This window comes from Topomyia yanbarensis, chromosome 2, assembly GCF_030247195.1.
Source record: "Topomyia yanbarensis strain Yona2022 chromosome 2, ASM3024719v1, whole genome shotgun sequence".
NCBI lineage: Eukaryota > Metazoa > Arthropoda > Insecta > Diptera > Culicidae > Topomyia > Topomyia yanbarensis.
This window is the reverse complement of record NC_080671.1, coordinates 3133401-3159975: the sequence shown is the minus strand read 5'-3', so window position 1 is coordinate 3159975 and position 26575 is coordinate 3133401. Positions and strand designations below refer to the sequence as shown.

At 39.2% G+C, this 26575-nt stretch overlaps 1 protein-coding gene across 2 annotated transcripts in view; it reads left to right on the top strand.

The window, feature by feature from the left end:
• Positions 1 to 26575, top strand: part of LOC131678920 (uncharacterized) — a 466403-nt gene that overhangs the window by 288855 nt on the left and 150973 nt on the right. For both annotated transcript variants that reach the window (XM_058959364.1, XM_058959363.1), the window contains exon 4: positions 21200 to 22450. In XM_058959364.1, coding sequence (XP_058815347.1) covers positions 21200 to 22450 — 1251 coding nt within the window. The remainder of the gene's footprint in view (positions 1 to 21199; positions 22451 to 26575) is intronic.

The window sequence follows — 26575 nt, the reverse complement described above, 5'->3', positions numbered from 1 at the left end:
AAATGCGAAAAAAAATGAAAATTTGTGAATGAAATGACCGAAATCTACTATTTATAATGCACGAAAATACTTCGATGCAGAAAATAACGAATGAAATCGTGCATTGCACGATTATTTTTTCCATTTACGAATTTATAATTTCAGTGTATAATTTCTGAATTGGTTGATTTTTTTTATCATTCCAAAATTCAAAATGGCGGCTCGCGTCGACCCCTGCATGACATCATCTTTGAACTTCAAATCCGCGGCCTGTTTCATTTCACAAGATTTATAAAATTCTTTATGACTTATATTGCCTATGATCGCAAGTCAGTCCCATAAAGATAGGAAATCCCATAGAAAACGGAACAAATATGCAATCATGGGTAGTATACATCTATGGCCATTCCTTGTACATTTTGCATTAAATGAATCGGATCAAGACCTGTGCTTGATATTCGGATTAAATACATGGTTTCGAGATAAACGCATTTAATGCGGTTCACTACAAAAAATCAAATCCATTAACAAACATTGGCTTCTAGAGAATATGTATGTAGGAGATCGACTACCGTCATAAAGTGAATTTCTAAACATAAGCACTTAATTTGTTGAAAATTTCGTGACATACGCTATCTGTCCTCCAAATTACGACGGACTCAGAGCAAATCTATCAGCTGTAAGAAAAGTACAGCGTGCGTTATATACTCTAAAGCATTCGTTCACAGTCCTAAATTGATACAGCCAGTAGACTATGTTAGAAGAAATCTCCAGTGAATGATTTTGCGCACTTTCCACTAAGCTGAACGCTGCACTTTAAAAGTGTGAGTAATAAAGCTGCTACTGAAAACTGCGAGCTGCCAAAACACATGTATTTGAAGTTATAGAGATGATACTCTCATAGACAGGCCAGCCGAACTAACCAGTCTATGAGATAAATTTATTAGTAGAATGTTAAGTGCGTAATACGGTTCGAGTCGAGTTTTTGTGCCACAAGCAATACTAGTATTGAAATAGTAATTTTTACTTGCTCGTCAACTTCTCACGCTGGTTTTTCCCAGATAACGAATTAACTAGGGTCCGGGTTTGTTTTGCCGACTGGTATTTTCCCGAATGGGTTGATTTGCCGAATTAAGTATAAAAAAAGTTATTTTCAATGGTAATTGAATAGTATAAAGGATGATTCAATATTTAAATTTGACGAAAAGCATGGATGTGGGATGATTATCGAATCAATAGTCAAATTGTAAAGAATAGTTAAGGTAATTAATAAAATCAAACTTTAAATGAAAATCGTTTCTCTTTGAGCGTCTTGGTGGAATTTTGAAAATGAAAATTTTGAAGATGCTGAATTTAAATGAAAATCAAAATGACTAAAGAAACGAAATATCTCTGAACTAATTCCTACTATCGTGATTCACTTGCTTCTCTTATTCATAGACATAATCTTGGATTTAGATCATTTCAACAAATATATAGAAAATTTTATAAATTTGTGCTAATGGAGATTTGAACATGACTGAACAACATTGTTTTCGGTAATATTGATTCTTCTTGACGCAAACAACAGTTTTTATGCGAATGCATAATATGTGTAGTCAGTCGATGAACTAAGGGAAAATGGAATACAAAAATCTTCTTCGTTATTTTGAAGAAAAGTGAACGAATTTTATTTTTCGGTTTATCTTATGCCATTTCCCGAAATTCCAACTGTTCTATATTTTTTTGGTTCATCGAGTAACTACAAGTCTATGTTTTAATTTTTTTTTACTGAATTTCCTATTTCAGACAATTGTATCAAGAGTTATCATGTCCGCCGCGGCACTCCTCGACATGGAAAGGGTTCAACATCTACTCTTCGAAAGCTCGTATGTGTGGCTTTGCCTGACTGAAATTTTTTCATGCATAATGAATGCATACATAAACCTTAACGAGAGGTCCATTGTCACCTTGCCATCAAAATCGTATAACAAAATTACTTTCAGTTTGATCACTTTATAGTAGACGCCCCTTAAAAGACAAGTTTTATTTAAGACACCGCACTTATAATTTGATTACATATTTTTAAAAAAAATATGAAAAACAATATATTTAATTTGTTCTTTAAATACGACCGGCATAAATTTGTATAGACAGATAACGTATGTATGCAATGACAATTTAATGCGAACGCGCGCACTGTTAGTTTAGTTAGCTTTTGTTTGCGCTGTTTTAGGATTTCATCAGAATGCCGTACCTGATCCCTTCGCTCCTTTACGAGCGCTCCCAGTTGCTAAAAGAGTGTATACGTGCTGTTCTAATAAACATCTTCAGAGCTGTAAAGAGTGCTTAGCACACGGGAGTGGGTGGCATGCAGCAAAAACTCGCAGCTGAGGAGTCCCATCATGGGAACCCACTCTTCGTTAGAGCTGATATCTAGCGAGCCGACAAGAGTGCGAGTGACACACGAGCTTATAGCGAAGGCAGATAACTCACATGAATGAAACATATTTGCCGCTCGTGCTGACTGTCACATATTTGAGAGTTCTTCGAAAACGTGTGTACAGCAGTAGGGAGCATACAGTGTGAGTCTCGCGCTCGCAGGCGAACGAGGAGGATGTGTTGGCTTCTCGCTCTTTTAGCAACACTGCGTTTTACTATAAAAATAAAACTACTCTGTTGTAAATTTTCAGTTGTTGTTTTCGGGGTTATTTTGATCAGCAAAATATGTCTATCGTAATGAGAGATAACGCTTGAAATGTTGCATATCTGTAGGCAATTTCATGACCCGATATTATGACGTCTCGAAAGAAAACAAAATTGCCTAGAAGAATAACTTTTATCGAACTTTTTCGGGAAATAGTCGAAATTAAATAGTTAATAACAAAAAATCTCGGATTTTCAAAATGAATTTTTGGACAAAAATATTTACGGTTTCTAAAAAAAGTGATTAGTTCAGTTGAAATTGATTTACTTCAATAATATACAAGGGATTGTTTGAACAGATTGAAACGATGCAGGAGGGTTGCATCATTTCCAATTTAAATTTGTGATCATACATTAAATTATGAAATAATTTTTGTCGATGGATGTTGAATATGTTTAGAATATATTTTGTTTTGATGATTTTGTTACAGAAAATCATCTTATCGTACGTTACTGAAAAAAGTCTCATTTGATCAAACTTACCCCGGTGATCAAAGATATCCCGTTTTACGGTACAATCTTTCGTATTAAACACGTGCATAAAATCGCTTGTACAGTCTATTGTTTTTGATATTACATACTACAAAGCCTATTTATGCACTTCCGCTCAAAAAACCGTTGCTATACACGTATCTAAGCACATATATCAAATTATTTTCGGTCCGCTATATTAATAATTGCTTCGATATATTATTAAGACCACTGCATTCGCTAAATTTATACGTGTGCTTTAGGAAAGTTACAATAACGTGACTATAATATCTAAAACTTGATTTTTCTTCTCCGATCCGGAGTTTTTACCACACACAATCGAAAAGCTTTTACAATTATTCAAGGTTGAGATTGTCCTATAAAAACTTGAAACTGTTCCAAATATGTTAGGTTTTCGGTCGCAGTTTTCTGTCTTCTTTCTTCAGATCTTCTTAAATAAATTTAATCGAACTCTATCGCCTACTACAAATAAAATAAAATGTCCTGATAAGCAAAACGGTTTAGTTCAATATGTAACATTCGATGTTGATACTTAAACTGTACGAAAGAAATATATGTGATTTATCTATTGGTTGTGTATACGACTGTCGGATTTTTATGTATCGTCGCTGTTGTGCTATCTTATGACAAGCGCCATTTTGCACATTTCGAGAAAAACGATTTTTAAAGTTTGAGATTGAATATCATGAAACTTATAAATGGTAGAAACATTTCAGAGAAGACAATTGATGCTTCTACCTATTCTGTACTAATCTCTCCAATATTACGAAGATCGGTTGACTATGTTGCGAGTTTTCACTAAAAATGTAAACAAAAGTCGCACTCACACGTGTCATAGGTGTGTATTAATGAAAAAAATTGTATGACGTGTCATAATCGTGCATGGAAAATTTTCCATAGAAAAAAATCACCAATTATGAACTTTTATTCATATCTTTGGCTTCATTTAGTCTATAAACAAGCGGTTAGATGCATTTTGAAGGAAATGAGTCATTAAATCTAGAAAAAATAGTTATTTTTAGTTACAGTGTTGCCAAATAGGCAATATTTGGTATCTGAAGTCGTTAGGTTTTGCCGACAAAACCGCTTCGATTCCAACTTTAAAAGATAAATTTAGAAGCAGTTATCAACGAGATTTACCTGTAGCAGTGGTGAAATTTCGTCGACCTAGTACTCCTTGTTGAAGTTACTTGATCTTAGTTTGCTGTCAACATATTCCCGGGCCGATCACAACTAGATAAACAAGATACGTAATATAAAACCCACCGCCACATATATTCTTTCCAAAAACAGGCAATGCAACAAAGAACCATTATTTCTATTCCTACAGCAGAGAACTGTGTATCTTTAGGATGAAATCGAAGTGTTCGACTTCTAAACTAGCAATGCTGCCAGACAACTAGACATGGAAACATGTATAAACAGTAGTACTTGAAGTATTTAAGAAAGTTTAAATAGCAGAGTGCGTCATTAAAAAAAAAACAATTTTATACAAATCACAAATTGCAAGAAGAATCTTCTGTAGTCTGGACAACAGATTTTGTATGGTGAATACGCGCTCAACCCGCCCTATTCCATTACTATTTCTTCTAGTCTAAGACACTCTTCAATTTCAAACAACGCATTGTAACTATGAAGATTAGAATGCAACTTAACAAGTGACTGCTCTGGAGCTCATACTAACACATTGAATATTTTCTTGTATTTCTTTCGCATCAGCTTAGAAATATTGTTTTCGTCATTTGATTGACTATTTGCATGGGTCTTTCTACTGATTCTATATGAGCAAATTACCTGACGAGAAATTTTACTGTCTTGCACGCTATATGAAAGAAAAAGCATTTGTTCAATCAATGTATGACCAGAAAATGATGAAAAAAATTCGCTTGAATCAGAAAACCAATTTCCAATACCGAGCCTTGAAAGCCCCCACGGAAGCCACCGACCGGCTTCCCCAGAAAATAAAATGGAAAACACAAATAGAGCTCGTTAAGGAAACGGCTGCCACTTTGAGCATAAGAAGGAGCAAAAAAAAAGCGCCGAGAAAAAGAAACTTTGAACAGATACCCCCGGAAAGAAAATGGGAAAATTTTCCATTTTCCACTCTTTTATGTATGCGGGTATACATAATGTATAAAATAATAATAAAAAATAATCTTCTTCCACTCGAAGACCCCCCGGTTTTCCGCTTTCGCACCCATATCCTTTGCTCCAGTAGTAGCAGGGACACGACAGTCAAACGAATCTATGTGCATGTGCTTTCGCTTATAAAAATCCACCTTCTTGTATGTGCGAAACAGTTGTAGAATGCCCGAAGGAAATGGATGTCCCCTGAAATGGGCTGCTGGGGAGGCACGAGAAGCAGCAAACATAGAATATAAAATTTCATATTTTATCATAAATATACCGTTTTCCGCTTTGTCGTTCCCATTTTTTTTTCCTTCCCTGACTGGCTTCTGTTCATACGAGCACTAAAAACGGGGGAGCCTGTTCTGATTGGTCAAAGAATTTTCCAACCAATCCGATTTTCCCCTTGTGCACCCAACCAACACAATAGTAAGCGACAAGGATACGTTTTTTATATGCCCTGTCCCGAGCTGAGGAAGGCTCATAAAATTTGAATAGCGCATATAAAAAAAAACCGAACACCCCTTTGGGTGCAATTCCAACTGTTTCGCTCGCATATGTACGTATGTATTTGTGTACGTAAGCATACCCCATTTTCGCTATCAGCGACGAACGAGATTCATAAACCAGTAGGCGCTGATTTACATAAAAAGCGTATCCTCGCACCCCTTTTTTCCACACCAGGAACTCTGATTCGTTCGGCACCAACACCTCGACAGCGGAGAAAAAAAAACGGCCTGCTCCGATTGGATTGGGCAAATTCTCCTGCCACAATCCGGGGCTCTAATTTAAATTCTAAAAAATGAAGGATGCGCACCGCCAGGCAGGGCTGTGGAAGGTAAAATTCAAATCACGCACACCGTTTCGTGCGAGCGAGCAGGGTTGTTTTATTTTGCGGCGTGTGGAAAGGGTTCACAACGAGCTGTTTATATTCAAATGTGGGGTATATATAAACCGTTTGTTTGTACTCACTCGAATACTAACACAAGCTCGCCGTCAGGCAATGATTCCTTTTTACTATTATGCTTTAACATTCAAATGCTTTCTGGGATCGGGTATCGCACCGAGGCGGGAAAGAGAGCCAGCATAATATCGTACACAAGACGATGACGACGACGACGACGACGAGGACAACGACGACGACCGAACGCGAGCGACGCTTTTGAATCGCGCGCGTTCTGTTCTCCGGGCTTGGCATGTATATTTTATCGATCGCAAGCGCTGCGTTTGTTTGGGAGCTGACTACTGACTGTGGCAGGGTGGGTACAGTGCAGTCAAAAGGAAACAGGGATATCGCAGGAAAGAGATAGCGAGCGATGGGGCGCGCGCATGTCACAATATACAACTGCTTTTTCCCCCCACGAAATGGAAATTCAAAAACGGTGGGCATCTCGTTATAATATATATATGGGATCATTTTGAGAACGGTTCCGGTGGCGAGGGAGTGAAGTAGGTTGAATTATACATTCGGTATCTTGCTTCGGTGTATGAGTGGCAAGCGGAAAGCTTTAGCATTTCTATTGTAAACGAGAAAAGAGCAGATGGGAGCGATACGGGAGGGAAAACTGGGGGATATTGGGGAGAAGAGAAGGAAGTTCTATTTCCCATTTATGCCTTTCTCGGTTCGGTTTCGCTGTTCTTTATCTGAAAGCAATAACATATTTAGACAATATATTTTAAGGTAAATTGTTTGTTGTAATCGAATTTATCTACAATGTCATTCATGCTTATAGAATTTGTTTTTTTTTTTTGGACAAGTTTCTCGTTGTGAACTATAAATATGAAACTAACACGTAGGAATCGCAGCATGCCATGAAATCAAAACTTTCTGGATAATGGTGTGACTTTCTGCCTTTTTAAGGACTTGACAAGATTTGGGATAGGAATCAGTAGCGACTGGCTCAAATGGCACGTTCCCCATGTTGATCGGAGATTTGTGCCTTGCCGTGATTTGTCTTTTCATCATTTACTGATGGGGAGGATTAGGAAAGTGGTAAGGTTAGGAATAAGGAAAATAACGACACAGATCACATAGGTAATACGGAAATATTGTTCACTCCAAGGGAATAGAAGATACTACTCGATGAGCGTATATATCAACACCCCCGAGGGGATATTGAAATAACAGAACGACAACACCCCTGAAGAGATATTGTCATTCAAATGTGGCTTAAATTACACCCAGGTTTTTACGCGGTTTTTTGCGCGGATTTTTCAATTAACGCGGTTTTTGCAAAAATCTTCTAAGTCCTTTTGAATGCAAAAGACTTGGACTTTTTCTGAAAAAAATTTCTCAGTCCTTTTAAATGCAAAAAACTTAGAAGAATTTTGCCAGTTTTTATTTTGCGCGGATTTCGCAATTAACAATTCCTTTTGAATGCAAAAGACTTAGAGGGTTTTTGGAAAGATGGAAGAGACGGGTCTGGAAGACTCCTTATGGCCCGCCCCCAACAATATGGGTATTTTCGGAATGGTCTTGAAGAGTAGATGCCAGAAATTGATTTTTGACGCCATTTTGAAATCAAAGATGCCGACTTCCGGTTTAGCTAAATTCGCTATAACCCAATCAATATGGGTATTTTCGGAATGGTCTTGAAGAGTAAGTGCCAGAAATTGATTTTTGAGGTCATTTTGAAATCAAAGATGGCGACTACCGGTTCACTGAAATCGCTATAACCCAATCAATATGGGTATTTAAGGAATGGTTTTGACGAGTAGCAGAAAAACCTCGATGCTTAGCGTCATTTTAAAATTCTAGATGGCGACTTCCGGTTTACCGCAATTCCCACATGAAAAATCTGGGCAGTCATCTATATCACCCTGAAATATAAGATCTAATCATAAACCAGCAAAATGTAAAATATTTTTATGTGTTCATCCAGAAGAGTGCGGTGAGAATGGAAGAGAGAGAAGAAATAGACGTACATATGTGATGTGAGTTGGGGGGTTGAATTTATTCAAATTAAACATATTGCTTAAATTTAAGTAGTGTTTAATTAAAATTATTTGTACTACAACTTCAATTTCCAAAAATACCCATATTGATTGGGTTATAGCGAATTTCGCTAAACCGGAAGTCGCCATCTTTGATTTCAAAATGGCATCAACAATCAATTTCTGGCATCTACTCTTCAAGACCATTCCGAAAATACCCATATTGTTGGGGTGTTGCGGCGAAAATAATTATTAGTAGTTTTAGAACCACCATATGTTTCACAACACAGTATCAGTTGTCTTCTCGCTCAGCCGTATGATAAGAAGATACCTTTCTCATTGTTACCTACGCTACAAAATACTGTTTTCGGATGGATCGTTTCCGGTCGACTTACCGATTCGACATCTGCTTTGTCAACAGCAGCTGTATATCTGTGTACGACTACAGCTCTCCAGGACCAAGTGACCAAATTTTGGGAATTGGAATCCTGTCAAGTGAAAAGTACATATTCGATCGAAGAAACACGGTGTGAGGAAATCTTTGAACAAACGACTACAAGAGACGATACAGGGCGTTTCGTAGTGACCCTGCCGAAAAAAGATTATGTCATCCAAAGGCTGGGTGACTCTAAGGCTTCAGCACTTCGACGCTTCATGAGTTTAGAGAGGCGGTTCGCAATGAATCCTGAAATGAAGACCTTGTACTGTGAGTTTATTCGGGAGTACCAGTACATGGGTCACATGCGAAAGGTAGACGATCAAGCCGTGGCACCCGGACCAGTTTATTATCTGCCACACCATGCCGTATTAAAACCGGACAGCACGACGACTAAATTACGTGTCGTTTTCGACCCCTCTTCTCGGACATCCACTGGAATCGCACTCAATGACGGTTTAATGGTTGGTCCCGTTGTCCAAGATGACCTGATGTCAATCATAATTCGTTTCCGGATGCATCGTTTGGCACTCGTAGCTGACATAGCCAAGATGTATCGCATGATTAATGTACAACAAGCTGATCAAGGATTGCAACGCATCATCTGGAGAGAATCAGAAAATGATCTAATTCAAACATTTGAATTGACAACCGTTACGTACGGGACCTCAGCAGCACCATACCTTGCCACTCGCTGTTTGCAAAGGCTGGCAGAGGACGGAGACAAATCGCATCCTGTAGCTGCTAAGGTTCTTAAAAAGGATTTTTATGTGGATGACATGATCACCGGTGTTAGTAGCGTGAAGAAAGGAAGGAGCTTGATAAGGGAAATGAACAACTTGCTAGACAGCGCAGGATTTATTCTTCGAAAATGGAATTCGAATTGTCAAGAGATCTTGGCAGATCTTCCAGCAGGCCTCCGAGATCATAGAGATATTCTCGAATTAGATTCATACACATCCACTGTAAAAACTTTGGGGCTTGCGTGGGAACCATGCACAGACTGTTTCCGCTTCGAAGTTCCGAGGTGGAACACATCGGCCATCGTTACCAAACGAGTTATTTTGTCCGACGCATCTAAACTCTTCGATCCGCTTGGACTTGTCGGTCCTGTTATAGTTCAAGCCAAAGTATTTATCCAAACGCTGTGGAAGCTAAATTGAGCCGTCCACGAAGTTCAAGTTCATTTGCAGTATCCGCCGCCACTCTCCTGTGAACCCTTGAATAACTCACATCATCCAACCAGTGCGCTTAGAAAGCCACTGAGATTTGCACATCCCAGTGAGACTTCTCCTTCCATGTCATCTGCATAAGAAGTTTTCCGAGAACTATATTTGGAGCTGCTAACCCCAGCGGATCAAACATCGTCGAAAGTAGCGATAATACTCGTCATTTCTTTGGATGCTCAATGTCTGACGATGGTAAAGTAATTCGTCGCTATCTGATTTCCGCATCAGTTCTTCACTATCAGCTGATCACATCTTATTGCCTTTATGCTTCAAGAGCTTCATCTACGTCATCTAACCCAAACAATCCGTTATTTAGCGTTTTTTACGATTTGTACAGCTAACGGATCTCGTAACTTTTCGTCGACAGCCAGGTATGTCAATGCTCTAGTGGACTAAAATGATGCCGATGCTTTCCCATAAGTAACCGTAACTGAACGCCAAGACTCGTAACCGATAGGAGGGATTCCTTCTCCAAAAGATTCTTTACAGCTGGCATTCAACGACGTCAATTTGCCGATACATTTTTTCACTTCAGCGGTCGAAACCTAATGGAAAATGCGAAAAGCAAGAACTATTGCTAGTAAATCGTTCTGACAAAACGCACCAATCATCATCACTTTGTTCAGAGACCGATTAAGTGCCCTTGCCGGCGACCACCACTCTGCACTTGATTGAACTAAGAATAGCGTAGTGGAGTAGGTACCACTTCAACATTCCTTGTGTATCATTCCCTTCAAACACTCCCTTGCAGTTCCCAAGATGCTCATATTCATCCAAAAATTTGATATATTGCTGCTTCAAATCTGGCTGTTGATCTATTCGCTTCTCCAATACGAAAAATCTGCAGAACGCCGTCAAACGGGGCTCACCAAGCTCTTTCACGTCAAATCGGATGGAAGAAAATCCCATCATTTTAATTCTAACTGATATTATGTGAATGGTGATGTTTGCCGGAGCAACAATAGAGTTTTTGTATTACATTTCGGTTTCAAACTTGACCATTTATTTAAACAAGCATCGCAACCAATTTGAGCGTATATGAGAACTTTTTGTATCTCGTAAGAACAGAAATACAAACGAATTGACTAGCATTTCTATTTCCAATAAATTGAACACTCACTCATATTTTTCAATTTCATCATTGGCCTAACCTCTTTTTTCTCCCATACGAAATATACGCAATTGCATTCATTGAAAATCAATTACCGTAAATCTCTTTGCATGTTTACGTCTCGTTAAATTAAATGCTATCGTTGCCGAACAATCGCCAGCCCAGCCCCAGTCGAAAGTAACGTCCTCGAGACTTTGCTGTCAGCTCTCTTCCCATCACTATCAGAAGAGCGGGAAGCTATGGCACAGCAAGCGAGAGAGAGTGAATTTCATCTCAGTAGTCCAGTACCCAGAGTAGAGCTATTTCCACCCAACAACCAACCAACCACCCACCGCCACCCAGGTCTTTGTTCAGTACCCAAAGCAAATGCATACAGGCATGATACGATGACCGGACGACGACGGCGGCGACGACAACGACGACGCGGTGAGATATTGTTTTCCCGAACCAAATGACGTCGCTGTTCGATGCTTGTTTCGATGCGAAGATGCAGCGCAGCCGCATCTACGACGTGTATGATTTTGAAATATAAGGATTGGAAGAGGCGTCCAAGGGCAGAAGTACTGCGGGAGAACAGAAATCGACACTTACCTTTGTTGTATTAATGAGTCTGCTGCGTGCGAATATGCGAGCATAATCATCAGCTCAAGCAATATGGGGCGCGTCTGGCAGTAGCAGTGAACGGATAAAGCAGCTGGAAGACAAAGACCCTCCTCACGGCTCAGGGCCGGCCAGACATGAGAGTTACAGGCGCACCCGCGCCGATTCTTCCCAAAACTTCCGTTCCGTTTAGTGTATCGTAACGCACCGGAGGATTTGCCTTCCCGGAGGCGACACAGTCATCGACCTCATCACAGTTTTTGCCACACGTAGACTAATTTCCTCCTAACTACCAGTGATGCCAGACAATGAGACAGGTTAATGATTACTAACAGCAACAAATCTGGGCTTCTCTGGCTGCACTTTATGCGATTCCTTTCTTTTATTACAATTTGTTCTTTCTCTCGCTGATTTCTGCTTCTTCACATGCACACATGCAGACACACACACAGCAACTATACACCGTCACGTGACCTCCACCGGTAGCCTGCCTGCCCCTAGGAACTATTGTACATAAACAAGTTTTCCACCCTCTGGCTTACTTCGATTTTCCCCCCGTCGGTCGACGACGAAGATGACGACGGCGGACGGTGTTTGGCTGCTTTCATGGTTTGCTTTTTTTTGGTCCAGCGCAACTTTAATTTCCTCTGACTGGGACTGGACTCATCAGCTTTAATCCACCGCCGTCCGTCGCTTGCTTCGATTGATGGGCAAATCGATCGGTTTGTGGACGCGTGCTGATTTTGTCAGTGGGTTCTCGAGTGGACAGCCGATTTTTTTTTTTGGGAGTGAAAATTGGATCACTTGAGGAATTTTACTCCTGTGATTGTTGTTGACAACACATCGGGAAGGGTTTAAAAATTGGGTAAATTACAAACACCCTCTCATCTTGTGGTGGCCTTGAGGCGTGTAATAGGATATTGATTCCGTTTGCTACCGGATGATGGCCGTAAATTGCTCTAATTTGATAGCAAAAATAGGATGATTATTTGTTCAGTAGCTCAGTAATTTAAGGTGAAGATATGTGGAAGCCACGTTGCTAGGCACCGACTCACTTGTTTACATTAGGAAAAACTGAAATCTGAAGTGAAAATTCAAACGCACAAATGAGAGTTTCCGAACATTTTCCTTTGGTCATCTGTACATTGGCAGAAAATTTGAAGTTTTGTTAGTAAACGATTAAAGTTTCGCGAGTGTTTTTGCAGTGGTGTGTGAAAAAAGTGCATTTGAAAAAGTGCAATGAAAACGAGAAAAAGAGTGTTTCGAAAGGAACTCCAAGTGAAGAGGGGTGGTATTTTCGCACAAAATAGGAGCTACAGATGGCATTCCGTTAAAAACTCGGATTGATTGTATAGGAAAATATTCTAGCTTCCTTAAGTAGCAGTTTTGTGGCACACCAGCAAGGTTAGTGTGTTGAAAAACCTATTTTTATATTTGCTCATGTCAGATACATGGTTAGGCAGGGGAGAGGGGTGTGTGTGGCGTAGGAGCTATGTTGTGGCTCGCATGTATAATGTCCTTAACATTGAATATTTCACATTCAATACTAATATTAACATTTTCAGTGATAGAATAAAACTGATGACAGTATCGATAATATTTTCATGTCCCATTGGATATTGTTGGACTGTTATTATTCATAAAAATGTATACCATTACAATCAATATGAATTTTCAATAATATTTCACAAAAACGTATTCATAGTTTTCATATGAGATATTTGACCATATGTTTTATTCAAAATTCAATGGCGATACGAAGAGTTTAAAAATTCATGTGGAATCCCTTTTCAATATTTTATGTTATTACCCAGTTATGTCAAATATTTTTCTGATATCGCCAAGGATTTACGTAATTATAGTGCACATAAAAATTCTGTATAAAATTGAATTAAATTGCGAGTTGATGTAGTTTTCGATTTTTGGTCACCTGCCTGTCCATAGTGCAACGTTTCGAAGGGACATTCCTAGAGAAAATTTAGAATAGGACGTAAGTAACAATGAGAGATTCTCTTTGGGGTCTTTCTCTTCTGTGCATTACTCGGCCATTTCAACATTTACTACTCTACTCTTTGCATAATATTCTAGTAAAAACCGTCGGCTTTCGATATGTACTGAAAAAATAGTGCAAAGTGTTGTATTGACGTCGTAATAAACGAAAGAGAAAGTAAACAAAGAGAGGCTCTCAATGTTACTTACGTCCTATTGAAAATTTTCTCTAGATTCCTTCAACTAGAACGTTTGAACATTTGAAAATAGTTATAGTTTTCTCATAATGCAAACATTTCGCTAATTTTCTCAAGCCTACAAATATTTCCTTAGACAACTAGGATGTAATATTGAATTTGTTCCCGCGAATGGCTCTGATGTACACTTGAATGCAAAAACCTATTTATAGGGTAACGAATTGGCAGAAGATCTTATCACACAATTTGGAAATGGAGAGAAATATCAACATACACGAAAAATTGTTCCCAAAATCGTGAATTAAGTGCCATGAATTCAGTAACAACAGCGTTTTTACATTACGAAAACAGGACCAAGAACAAAAATCATGGCTTGTATAATTATGTTCAATTTCCCTTCACTAGCGCCCGCGTAACGCTTTTATTAGTAGAAATATTTGCTTTTGATTTGCGAACTTTTGTCATGTTTTCTGCCATGTCATTACCAAATCGATTTTCTTTACGTGAACTGAAAGACAACTTTAACCCTTAAATGCGCAATGTTGTTTTAAAAAAACATTGTGAAAATCATTTCAAAGTTATCACAGTAACGTATTGAAGCTATGAGACAATTATCACAAAATTTGAAAAAAAAAAAAAGAAATTATTTGCGCCTTTAAGGGTAAAGAACATTATTCATAAAAGCAAAGGCTGGCTTATGATGATATTCATAGATTTAGGAACATAGTTCACAAAAAAACCGTCTGGATACTTTCTCGTGAACTATTTCACGAAACTCAGAATTTTATTCATGAATGCATACACTCCTCGTGAACTAATTCATTATTTCTAGTACATCACGATCCAATATCCGTGCTCGAGAAGTAGTTCACAAAATCATCCAATATTATTCATGTATTCGTGAACTTGTGGTTCATGATTCCTAGTAGAATAGTCCCGACCGTTCGTGGTCGTGAAATAGTTCACGAAATCAGGAAATATTTTTCATGTATTCGTGAACTGATTCATGTCACGATTTACCATTTGCGATCGTGGAATATTTCTCGAAATCATTCAATATGATTCATGTATTCGTGAACTGGTTCATGATTCTCACTATAATAGCCACGAATAACCACTCATGGTCGTAAAATAGTTCACTAAATCATAGATTATTATTAATGTATTCATGAACTGAAAGTTCTGGACCTAAAAAAAGCATTCGATACTCTGGATCACTCAATCCTGCTTAAGAAATTAGAATGCTATGGTATCAGGGGACTAGCAAATCATATTATTCGTAGCTATCTGTCGTATAGGGACCAATTCGTATCTATTGGAGACTCGTGTAGCTCTTATAGACCAATAGAAATGGGAGTGCCCCAAGGCAGTAATATTGGGCCACTGTTATTTTTATTGTATATCACTGACCTAGGTAGACTCAGGTTAAAAGGGACTCCTCGTCTTTTCGCGGATGACACAGCGTTGTTCTACCCGAACAACAACTGCCTGGATATTGTACGCGACATTGAATCGGATTTAAAAACACTAACGACGTATTTCAACGAAAATCTTCTTTCCTTGAACCTATCAAAAACTAAATATATTCTGTTTCGTTCATCTAGAAGAGCTATAGGCGTGCATCCAGACCCAAGAATGGGACAGTCTGTAATTCAGGAAACTAACTGCTTCAAATATTTAGGACTTCACTTAGACCCCACACTCTCCTGGATTGAGCATATAACATCTATAGAGAGAAAAGTTGCATCGTTATGTGGGGCTATGCGTAAAATATGCTCTTTTGTTCCCCAGCATGTACTTCTAAAATTTTATTATGCCCACATCCACTCATTGCTGAACTACCTTGAATCTGTGTGGGGCCGTGCCAGTATTTCGAATCTGAAAAAGCTACAAACGCTTCAAAACAGATGTCTTAAAATTATTTATAAAAAACCATTTATGTACCCTACTATTTTGTTATACAATAATAATGCCCATAACATTTTACCTTTGCTTGGGTTGACTAACTACCAAACAATAATGTACATCCACAATGCTTTGCATAATACCATTGCTCATAATAATCTAGAATTTACAACAGGCATTCGAGCTCACAGCACTAGACAAGCCAATCATTTATTATACTCCAGAGTATCCACGAACCTTGGTCAAAGACGCATTTCTTTCATCGGACCTAAGTTATTCAACCAGCTTCCTACTGATTTAAAGCAAATAACATGTCGCACTCGTTTCCAAGCAAAATTGAAACTAATTTTAAAAAATAAAATAGGAGAATTTTTAATATAAACTTCGTTCACCACCAATCGAGCTTATTCCTTTAGCTATAATTGGTTAACATTTTTTTAGTTAAAAACAATTGATAAATGCATTTTTTCTAGCAATAAGTAATAAATAAATTTAAATTATCATGAGCTTTCTGCAAAGCTACGATGGGACCCTTAAAAGGATTCTTTTCCGCTGGGTACTCGCCGTAGCTTCTTGTCAAATTTTGTGTTTTGTCGGTCTCGTATTGTTTTTTTTTGTTCTCAGCGTTTCCGCGATTCGTAACTTTGTTTTGTTGTGCTGACCTTTTTTTTGTACGCTGAGAACTGATGTGTCCACTACTAGGGGGCTCCGTTTGTGAGCTTTTTGGTGTGGGGGTAAGAGGCGGGCCATTAAAAAAAAAAGTCACGACTTGCCATTCGCGCGCGTGAAATAGATCGCGAAATCATAGAATATCATTTATGTACTCGTTAACTGGTTCATGATCCCTAGTATACTAGTCATGATCAGTGCTGCATTCTTTAACCGAAAACAGAAATCCTTCATGCACTGTCGCAAGCACTCAGAGTCGACTCTCTGTCAGCATAAGTTCTCACACTGAGATAGCAACACACACTCCCTTTCACACAACGTGAGTAACGCTGCGAGATATATTTTGTCTTTTTGCTCTTTTGCTCTCTTGATCTTGGCTCAATGTGACTGAAAGAAACCTGTCAGTCACAATTATTTTTTTTAATTCGGCAGCACATCTGCTGATGCAGTTCATGAATTCAAATGCTATTTTTTGTTTCGTTGCTTACCGGAAACAATTTGAAGAAAACCAAAATACAATTGAAACCGCTGGTTAAATATGAATTGAAATTAAACAGTGTGCTTTAGACTGCCCAGAAAAATAATGAATTTTTGAAAACATAATCGGAACACCCCTGATTCGATTCCTAGTCCCACCACGAGTTCTTGCTCCAAATTTGAAGCAAATCGGATAAGTCTAGCTACCGGACCAACGTGCCTGAAGTTTGTATGAGATTTTTTGACAATTTACATGGAGAAAAGCCACTTGCTCACATTTTCGCCACTAGGTGGCACTGTTCACATCGTATTATCACTGTAAGTGAAAATAAGAAAGATAATTTAATTGTCTACAACTTTGTCGAAGACTGCTAGTCAATCCGGCTTTGGTAAAAGAAGTTATTAAAATTTTAACGAAGTGATGTCTGAGTCAGTTTTCCATGGGGCCTAGCTGTGAATGGTTGTGTATCAGTACTCGATTCCCACGAACTATACATTTTTGTGAAATAATTGTTAGGTTTGGCTCAATGGTATGTTCTGAAGAATTATACCACATAATACGAGTTATGTTTTGGTTGGAAAATTTTAGTTCCAACTGTGACCGCATAGACTAACTTTTCATAGAAGAGAGATAGAATATCGAAATGTTCGGGAGAATTATTGCAAAATGCCTGTTCTACAACTTTGTGGAAGACACCTAATTGCTATCTCTCTCCGTTGAAAAGTTAGTAATGGCGCCCTCTATGCGGTACAATGTGGAACTAAAATTTTCTAACCAAAACATGACTTCTATTATTTACTACAATTCTTCTGAACATACTATTGAGCTAACCCTAACGATTATTTCACAAAAATGTTTAGTTCGTGTGAATCGAGTACTGATACACAACCATGCACTGTTAGGCCCCATGAAAAACTGACTCAGACATCACTTCGCTAAAAGTTTAAGAACTTCTTTTAACAAAGCCGGATTCACTAGCAGTCTTCGACAAAGTTGTAGACAATTAAATTATCTTTCTTATTTTCACTTACAGTGATAATACGATGCGAACAGTGCCACCTAGTGGCGAAAATGTGAGCAAGTGGCTTTTCTCCATGTAAATTGTCGAAAAATCTCATACAAACTTCAGGCATGTTGGTCCGGTAGCTAGACTTGTCTGATTTGCCTCAAATTTGGAACAAGTACTCCTGGTAGGACTAGAAATCGACTCAGGGGTGGGTCGATAGGGGTCATTTTTTCCTGTCACTCTAGTATGCTTGCATAACGAAATGATTGAAACTTCTTAAAGCTTAGATACGGTTTGTTTACAGGTATCCTTCATTGAAAACAATCGTGATGGGAAGATTATTAGTCCACTTTTAGATTATTAGACTATCACTATACAAATATTTTTAAAATAATCTGCTACGGTCTGCTTATTTTCAAAATGACATCTTACAACGAGAATGTTGCAGCCTGCAGTTTCTTCCCCATAGTCAAAAGCTGGACAAATATTCCGCATCCAACCAAGGCATGTGAAAAAGATCATGAAATGTTATTCCCCAGTAAAATGTATACTGCCCAAAAACGCTTATTCGTCATTTAGTTTACACTCATGGGTAATCGACGCGTATGAACACTTTTTAACATTTTCATCCTGCTCCATTTTTAAATCATAAAATCGTGTAAACAAAATCGAAGCATCTTCACCACAAGAAGAATTTGAACAGATAAAATGGCGAGTAATTGGCAAAGCGGAAAGAGGAATGTCTGTTTCGTTTCAAGAAGTAGAAAAAGTCTGTCCCACCCAATTTGAAAAGCTTCAAACATTGCAGTCATTAATTGAAACATTGACGGTTAAAATGAATCGAATCCATTTTGAAAGCAGCAGGTCATGGAGTACTTTCCTATATCACATACTGGATACACGTTATGCTTAGCAACCGACATCTGTCCTCATCGTTAAGACAAGTAGAAATAAGGACAGCGAGTGTCTGCGGATGTCCTCAAGGTGGTGTCAGCTTGGGTTTTCGACATGTGGTTTCGCCGATGATTATCATATAATTGGTAACCGGAATTTGCATCAACACGCTTTTTGATTTGTGCAGCAAGCCTTATATGCTGTTGAGCAACGGTGTCTTCATTTTTTACTATTAGTTAATCCAAAAAAACATCAAAAGTGCTTTTAATGTAACGAAGGATTACACCCGGAGCTCATCCGTTGTAGTTCTTTGACTATGAAATTGTTCTCGCTGTAAGTACGTTGGGGTTCTCTGGTTGGATGGAGCGACAATTTGAAGAATACGTTGCTTTTCATATTGACGGTTCTTTGTTGGAGGACTGAACCGGTGCAGGCGTCTATTGTCGTGAAATGAGATTCAACCAATCTCATTCGCTTGGTAGATACTGTACCGTATACCAAGTAGAAAACTGCGCGATTCTGTGTGGCGTATAATCGGCATTTCAACAGGGATTTTGCGGTAAAAGATTCTGTTTTTGCTCTGACAGTCAGGTTGCCCTTAAAGCACTTAGTTCGCCAGATTCAAGATCGAAACATCAAGAACTCGAAACATCAAGAATGAATGAGCGGACGAATTGGCTACAGCTAGCGCTGCCACTGACTTCGTTTGCCTGAAACCAGTTCTACCAATTTTGATAAGTTGAGAAAAGCACAAGATTCGCTCTTGGACAGCATCCGAACATGGCAACCATTGGCGTACCTTGCAAACTTGTTTTCAAACAATGACATTTCTGCCTGATGTGAGTCCGAAAATGTCAAAGAATTTGCAGCATTTTTCCAAGCACAACTGCAGTATTCCAGTCTGGGCACTGACTGGACATTGCAAACTCAATTATTACATGGACACTATTCAGCGCGCTGAGTATTATTCATGTGCTTTTTGTGAATCTGATTACGGAACGTCATATCGTTTGATATGTGACAGCCCTGCAGTAAAGCAATTGCGTATCCGGATTTTTGGTTCCCCATATATAGATATAGATATATATAGATGCACATGGTTGCATATTTGTCCCGTTTTCTATGGGACTTCCTATCTTTATGGGACTGATTTGCGATTATGGACAGTGTACAGGGAGTTGAAACTTAAGGATATGCTATTGTTACTAACCTAGTGAGGTAAAGAGCTATAAGCTTTATCAATAGGGTCCATTATTCCTACGGGAGTGAGGAGTCCAGGCTGTTGATTGTTTTGTATTGTCATTTTCAATTTCCGTGCCGTTTCTCTTTCACCTCCTTCCCCGTTCGCATCAGGAAAGTGGTGGGACGACATGGCAAGGTACAAATCTCCGAATAACATGAGGAACGTGCCAATAGAAACAGTATATTATAATTCCTGATTTCTACCAAGTTTTAAAATTTTTCGATCACTTTGAAAACGGTTATGTTTTTAATATGAAATGAAAAAATACACTTAATTCCTATATAAAACTTCAATGGCTTTAGGTATAAGTTATTATGGTCCAATTTCGCTCAAATTTTGCCCAATCCCAAATGAAGAAACCCGCATCTGTTGAAAATTTCACGGTTTCCACGCTGTCGATAAAAATTGTATTGTTCCAATTCAATGAAAATGACAACTAAAATTTCTTCGATTATTTCTGCAAACTCCTGTGCAGATTGGTTAAATTTTCCGGTACAGATCGAAATAACAAAGTTCGCCAAAATCAAGGCCAACTTTAATGTGTCTCAATCTCGCACCGATACAATTTTGCAAGAAAACACAACACACGACCGCATCCGCCTTGTTTCCCACTTGAAGGATATCGATCCGAATCTGACAACTCGCCGCATCGTGTCCTTCCGACGGGCGGCTTTCGAAGGTAGGGTAAGTGTGTAGAAATCTGCCGTATATAGTAGGTGGACCGACACTCTCGTAAACCGCGTATAATAGTACTACTATACACTCTACTTGGGTGCGGGAGTGGGTCGGTAAATGAATGAACGGGAGAATGAATGGAACTACATACCAGCCTCGCATCGGGAGGAGTAGAAAACCAGAAATTAACGAAACTACGTCCTAGCTTCGGGAAAAAGCGGAAAACGCGAGGGAAAAAAACCTTGTCTGTTAAAGACGTCGCGTGAATACAAACTGACCGATAAGACGACGAGGGTGTCAATGGGTGCGACGTAATGGCATCAGGATGGAACTGATCGGTTTCGTCGTTTGCTATGCGTGAGGACATGATTTTAGCTCCTATTGGATGGGAGCGTTGTGCGTCATAAATGTTCTACCATTTAATTATAGAAATTAATAGTATTTAAAAATTGAAAATATTGAAACTATTTTCAATTGTAGCCTACTATGATGAATACAATTCAACAGGTGTATAATAACTGACTTTTGAATTTTCTATTATCTTCCACAGGCAAAATATGGTTAAGCAACGAGGCACAATGGCACCATCCAGTAACGCTGCCTCCCGGGCAGCCAACCCAGTCACTCTTTCCGCCCAATATGATACCAGGTGGGATGAGCATGCAACCAATGAATCCATCGCCGGCTACTTCGATCTCACAGCATGCAATTCCCAACAGCCTGCTATCCATCCGAGAGATGATGCTCCAGAATCCTAGCCTCGGATTGCTAAATGAAAGTAATTTGTTACTGAAGAGAAGCATGCTGGAAAGCATGCCAGCATATTCCCTTGGCCCGAGCCCGTTGGGAATGCCTTTGACCACTAGTCCCCAAATCGCCACTTCCCCATCGTCCACAATGACTGCCTTTAGCCCGCTGATGCATTCGATCAAAACGGAGAAGGACGAACTTGACTGCGAAATGAAGCTGCACGAACGAAGCTCAAGACAAAATCAAACCACACGATCACCACCACCTCATTTCACACATCACCCAGCCCATCATCATCAACATCAGCAGCAGCAGCATCATCATCACCATCATCAACATCACCATCCCCACCACCATCAGCATCACCATCAAAGACTAACCGGCCATGTTCCACTATCCCTTCATCACCATCACCGTTCATCGCCGGCCCCTTCGTCCTCCTCCTCTTCGGTGACATCCATGATGCTGTCAATCCCGACTACAAGCAGCCCATCTTCGGTGGCAGCAGCAACAGTGTCATCCCACCAGCAACATCAAAGACATCAAAGAGACTCCGAAGAACGTGAATTGAATTTCAATGCATTGCCGCCGCCGCTGCCGCCATCGCAGCAAGCGTTGCATTCTCAACCGTCATCAGTGACGAATACCGGCATCAGTTCCCAGCTTAAACTCGAACAGCCTGATGAACTTGAGCCACTAGCGAATCATCATTTCAGACATCATCATCATCATCATCCTCATCATCGACCGTCACCGGATCCGACATCCGGACGTGGCCACTCCACCATTGATGACGACAACGACGAGGACGACGATGACGACGAAGACGACGTCGACAACGACGATGATGACGAGGACGGTATCGATGACGGTGAAGGTGGTGGTCAGCAAGGCAACGACATGGATCACTTGGGCTGCTTGGATGATGATGCTGCCAATGCTGCTGCTGCTCAGATTACTGCAAGGCCGACAATCGTAGCAAGCCGACAGTCGCCCATCGGCGAACGAAAAGAGGTGCTGAATTTGGGCCGGATCAAGTCATCGTCACCTGGTGAGTGCATAAAAAATTGTAAGCTCGTTCTTTTTATTAACCATAAAGTGAAAAAATAGTAGTGGTTTTTAGTGATTTATGAAGTCATTGGGGACTTACTTCTTCTACTGTAGGAAAATGGAAACTAGCCAAGCAGATTTTTTAAAATTTGGATTACTTTTGAACATAATCACCAGCGTTAATTAAGTAATCAAAATGGATAGCCAAACTAAATTTCAATTAAAAAAATATCTGAGAGTGAGTTTACGAAATACTCTCCAGCTTTTTCGAATGTAATTAGATAGAGGTTTTAACCTTAACGTTATTCGCCTCTTGAATGATTTTTTTTTCGAGAGTTGTCCTACTGGAGCTGTAGAGCTAGGCTCTCGGAATGGCTCCCCGTCAGAATCACACACTACAATTGCAGACGAAACAGGCAATGTCGCCCACTAAAACACTGCTTAAGGCCAATTGTAACGGGCCGTAATTCTGAATGTGATATTCATTGTACGGTACAGATATGTGCGGGCGTAGAGACTTCGCTATCGTGTGTATCATCGCGAATGGCTCAACCATTTGTACGTTAACGTGTTTGATCGCGTGTGCGTTTGTATGTCGCGTGTGCTGAAGTGTATGTAACTTCGCGTATGTAAATTCTATTTTATGACCGTGTGTTCATTCGCTTATTTGCGCGTTCTTGGATGATCGCTCGCAGACTGTGAATCTGATACTGAATTTTCGGTGTACGGTTCCGATGGTAGAAGAAAGTGAGTTCTTCGATATGGCCAGAGTTCCCGGTCATGTTACCATGGAACGTGTTGTCTAGTGGACATGGGCATTATTTTTTGATTAACTCAACTGAATGTATGGACTCAAGTGACTAGGATGGAGGGTAATGATTACACGAACACGGACATTTGTAAGTACTAAAACGTTCACCTTATTATCGGGGTGTTATCCAGTTTGCGGGCGTAGATGTGCCTGGTTGATCGCGAAGGGCTTAAGCGTTCGTATGTTAACGTGTTTGTCGCGTGTGCTCGTGTGGCTTCGCGTGCATAAATTCGCGTGCATTCTTGGATAGTCACGCGGACCGTCATTCTGATATTTAGTTTTCGGTGTACAGTTCACATTCTGACAGGAAGTGAGTTACCCCAATGGATGAGTTTTTTAATTAGTCCAATTGAAGGCATGGACCTAGACTGCTGGTACCGAGGATAGAGACTTCCGGAAGTGACCGATTCAAGATCGCGCGAGTGTGGAAGTTTGTAGATTCATGCATGGGACCGCGTTTGAAAATTTAAGAGTGCTGAGATCGCTAGAGTAGGTTGCGTGGATGATCGCGAAGGGATCCAGCATTTGTATGTTAACGTGTTTGTCGCGTGTAGGTGGCTTCGTGTATATAAATTCGATTTTATAATCATGTGGCCATTCGCATATTCGCGTGTATTCTTGAAAGATTGCGCGCCGACTGTGAATCTGATGCTTAATTTTTTTTGTGATACAAATGCTAGAAGAGATCCAGTTTCCCCATATCACTAGAGTTTTCGGCCATGAAACATGTTGTCTAGTGAATATGAGCGACATTTTTTTTTGATTGACCCAACTGCGAGGGTAGATACTTCCGGACGTGAACAATTCATGATCGCATGAGCGGTGGGTTAATGTTTGAAACCGCGTTTTTAGTTTATAAGTGCTACAATGTTCACTTAATCAATGGGGCGTTTTAATGTTAGCGAAATCGCGGGTGTGAGTATGTGTAGATGATTGCAATTCACGTTTGTGACCAGGTTTGTGTTACCGCGAAGGTAACGAGCGTTTGTATGTATATGAGCGAATATGCCATTAATTGTGTTAGTGAGTGTTAGTACGAATCTAATTTAGGATATAATAATACAATGAATCATACCATGCCGAATAAAGAAAAAAGCGATACTATATTGGTATACATGAGTAGTGGAAAAGCAAACTAATAGAAGTACAACCGAAACAGTCTAATGACGCAGAAGAGAAGAACACATGTAACATGCAATCAAACTACTTTAACTCGTTTAAATGCAGCAAATGATGCTTATTTACCATTAACGACAGCAATAGGCTTAGGGTTTTCTTTTTTTATTAGCTTGTGCACAATGACAAAGTCGATCGATAAATGGACACACAATGACCCCCTCTGCGAGCCCCGTCATTAAACTGTGGAACAATAATTGCAAACATGGCCCACAGCAAAAGTTAATCCACTTCGATGTGCCAGTCGACCACTCCAGCACACACAGGCTAGTGGTATGGGTATGAAAACATAAAAAAAGGCCCATAATCCTTTTCGGTCCCCTCGATGCACCACTATCGAGGCATAATGCAATTAGCGGTTGTCAGCTATTTTCGTCCGCGTCCCTTATCGCCTATTTTAATAAAATGATTCAACAGTGCTATTTTTGAAAATGAACCACGTTGCTTATGTCTTCATTTTATCATATTCAGAATTGCACATATTTTGTAGAATATCATTTTAAATGTTCTTTGATTTGACGGCATTGGAAGGGAACACATTTCCGCCGGTTGATGCCAATCGAGTTGACATTTCTTTGTACTGAGCAAACTAATTTCTGAGTTTGTTTAGTGTTTATTTGGACTAGGAACTAGGAAACTAATTCACTGGGTATTTAATGAGCGGGGGAAATACGCATGGTGTTGTCTGAGTGAACGATGATTTTTGAATTATGAGGGTTGAGAATTTACAGTTCGCGAGAAGAATCTGAAACCAGTTACCAATTTATGACAGTCATGGCAGCACAAAGAACAAAGTGTTATTGTCATATTCATTGATTCACTTTTAGTCCATTATATCATCAAACAATTGTATAATTGGTACTCAGTTATTGAATACTTTTACATGCATATTGCTAGAACAATCATATTTCTTCATGAGTATAAAAATAATATAGCTAAATTATTGACGCAAAATATGACATGTTAGATTCTTTTCGTTTATATTGTCGCCAATCTTGTTCTAGTAATTAATGTAAAAATCGCGCACGGTTATATATTCGACATACAAAGTTTGTCGTTTCAGGTATTTCGGTAATGCTTATTCTACACCGTTTAAAATGCGCCTAAGATATCCATAACCTTGCGCGCGAATAATTATCAAAATTTATATACGATAAATAATGCTTGTATTAAGAAGTCTTCGATTACATAAGTATTTCGACAAATATATCGAGACACTAAAAGCAATCGCTCTTTTTTTTATTGTATTGTTTTTGGAACGTCATAATTCGCCGGAATAAAAAAACAAATCGTGAACATACCGTTAGATTCAATTAAACATTATCAACACACCCGACTGCCGGCAGTCCGACAATTTCCAAATTAATTCAACAATTGATAAATCTATCATAAATTCTCGGCAGCCGGCTGCCCAGAGCAATAAACAAATGATATCACTTCTGAGAGTTGCATAGATTGTATCACTTATCAAGGTGAATCCAGATTTGTGTGATTCTTTACCCAATCCTACTAACAAAAAGTCCTTCCCGTGGCAAACGTGGAGATGCAGAGGTATACAAGGTCTCCATAACAACGTTTGCTGCACTAACATTCCTTTCCTTCCCCGCTGACTGTGAGAACGTAGAACTCTCGAAATGTGCAAATTGAGAATGGATAGCTACTTCTCATGCCCTATTTGTTGATTCTTTGTGCAATTTCGCTTGTCCTGGTAAATCACGGTGTAGCAACTACGAATTGTATGGTCGTCATGCTCATGCTCATATTTTGCCATGATTTCCTAAAGTACGCATACAAATGTAACGAATACAGTGGTCTTAATCATATATCGAAACTATAAATATACAGGAATCGAAAACAATTTTATATATGGACTTAGATGCGTTTTTACAACGGTTTTTTCTAGTGGCAGTGTATTAATTAGAGTGGGACATGGTTATATGAAAAAAATAAAATTTTGCTCCGAGTATCTTCTTGGGTCCCATTTAGCTCCCAGAACAACTCTGCAAATTTTTAGCTCGATCGTTGAAACTATATTTTTGCGCCCACGGTTTTAAAGTTTACATAGGATTTCGAATGGGGAAATCATCTTTTGCAAAATAATTCTTCCAAGGATCGCCCGTTACCTCCTAAAAATAAATG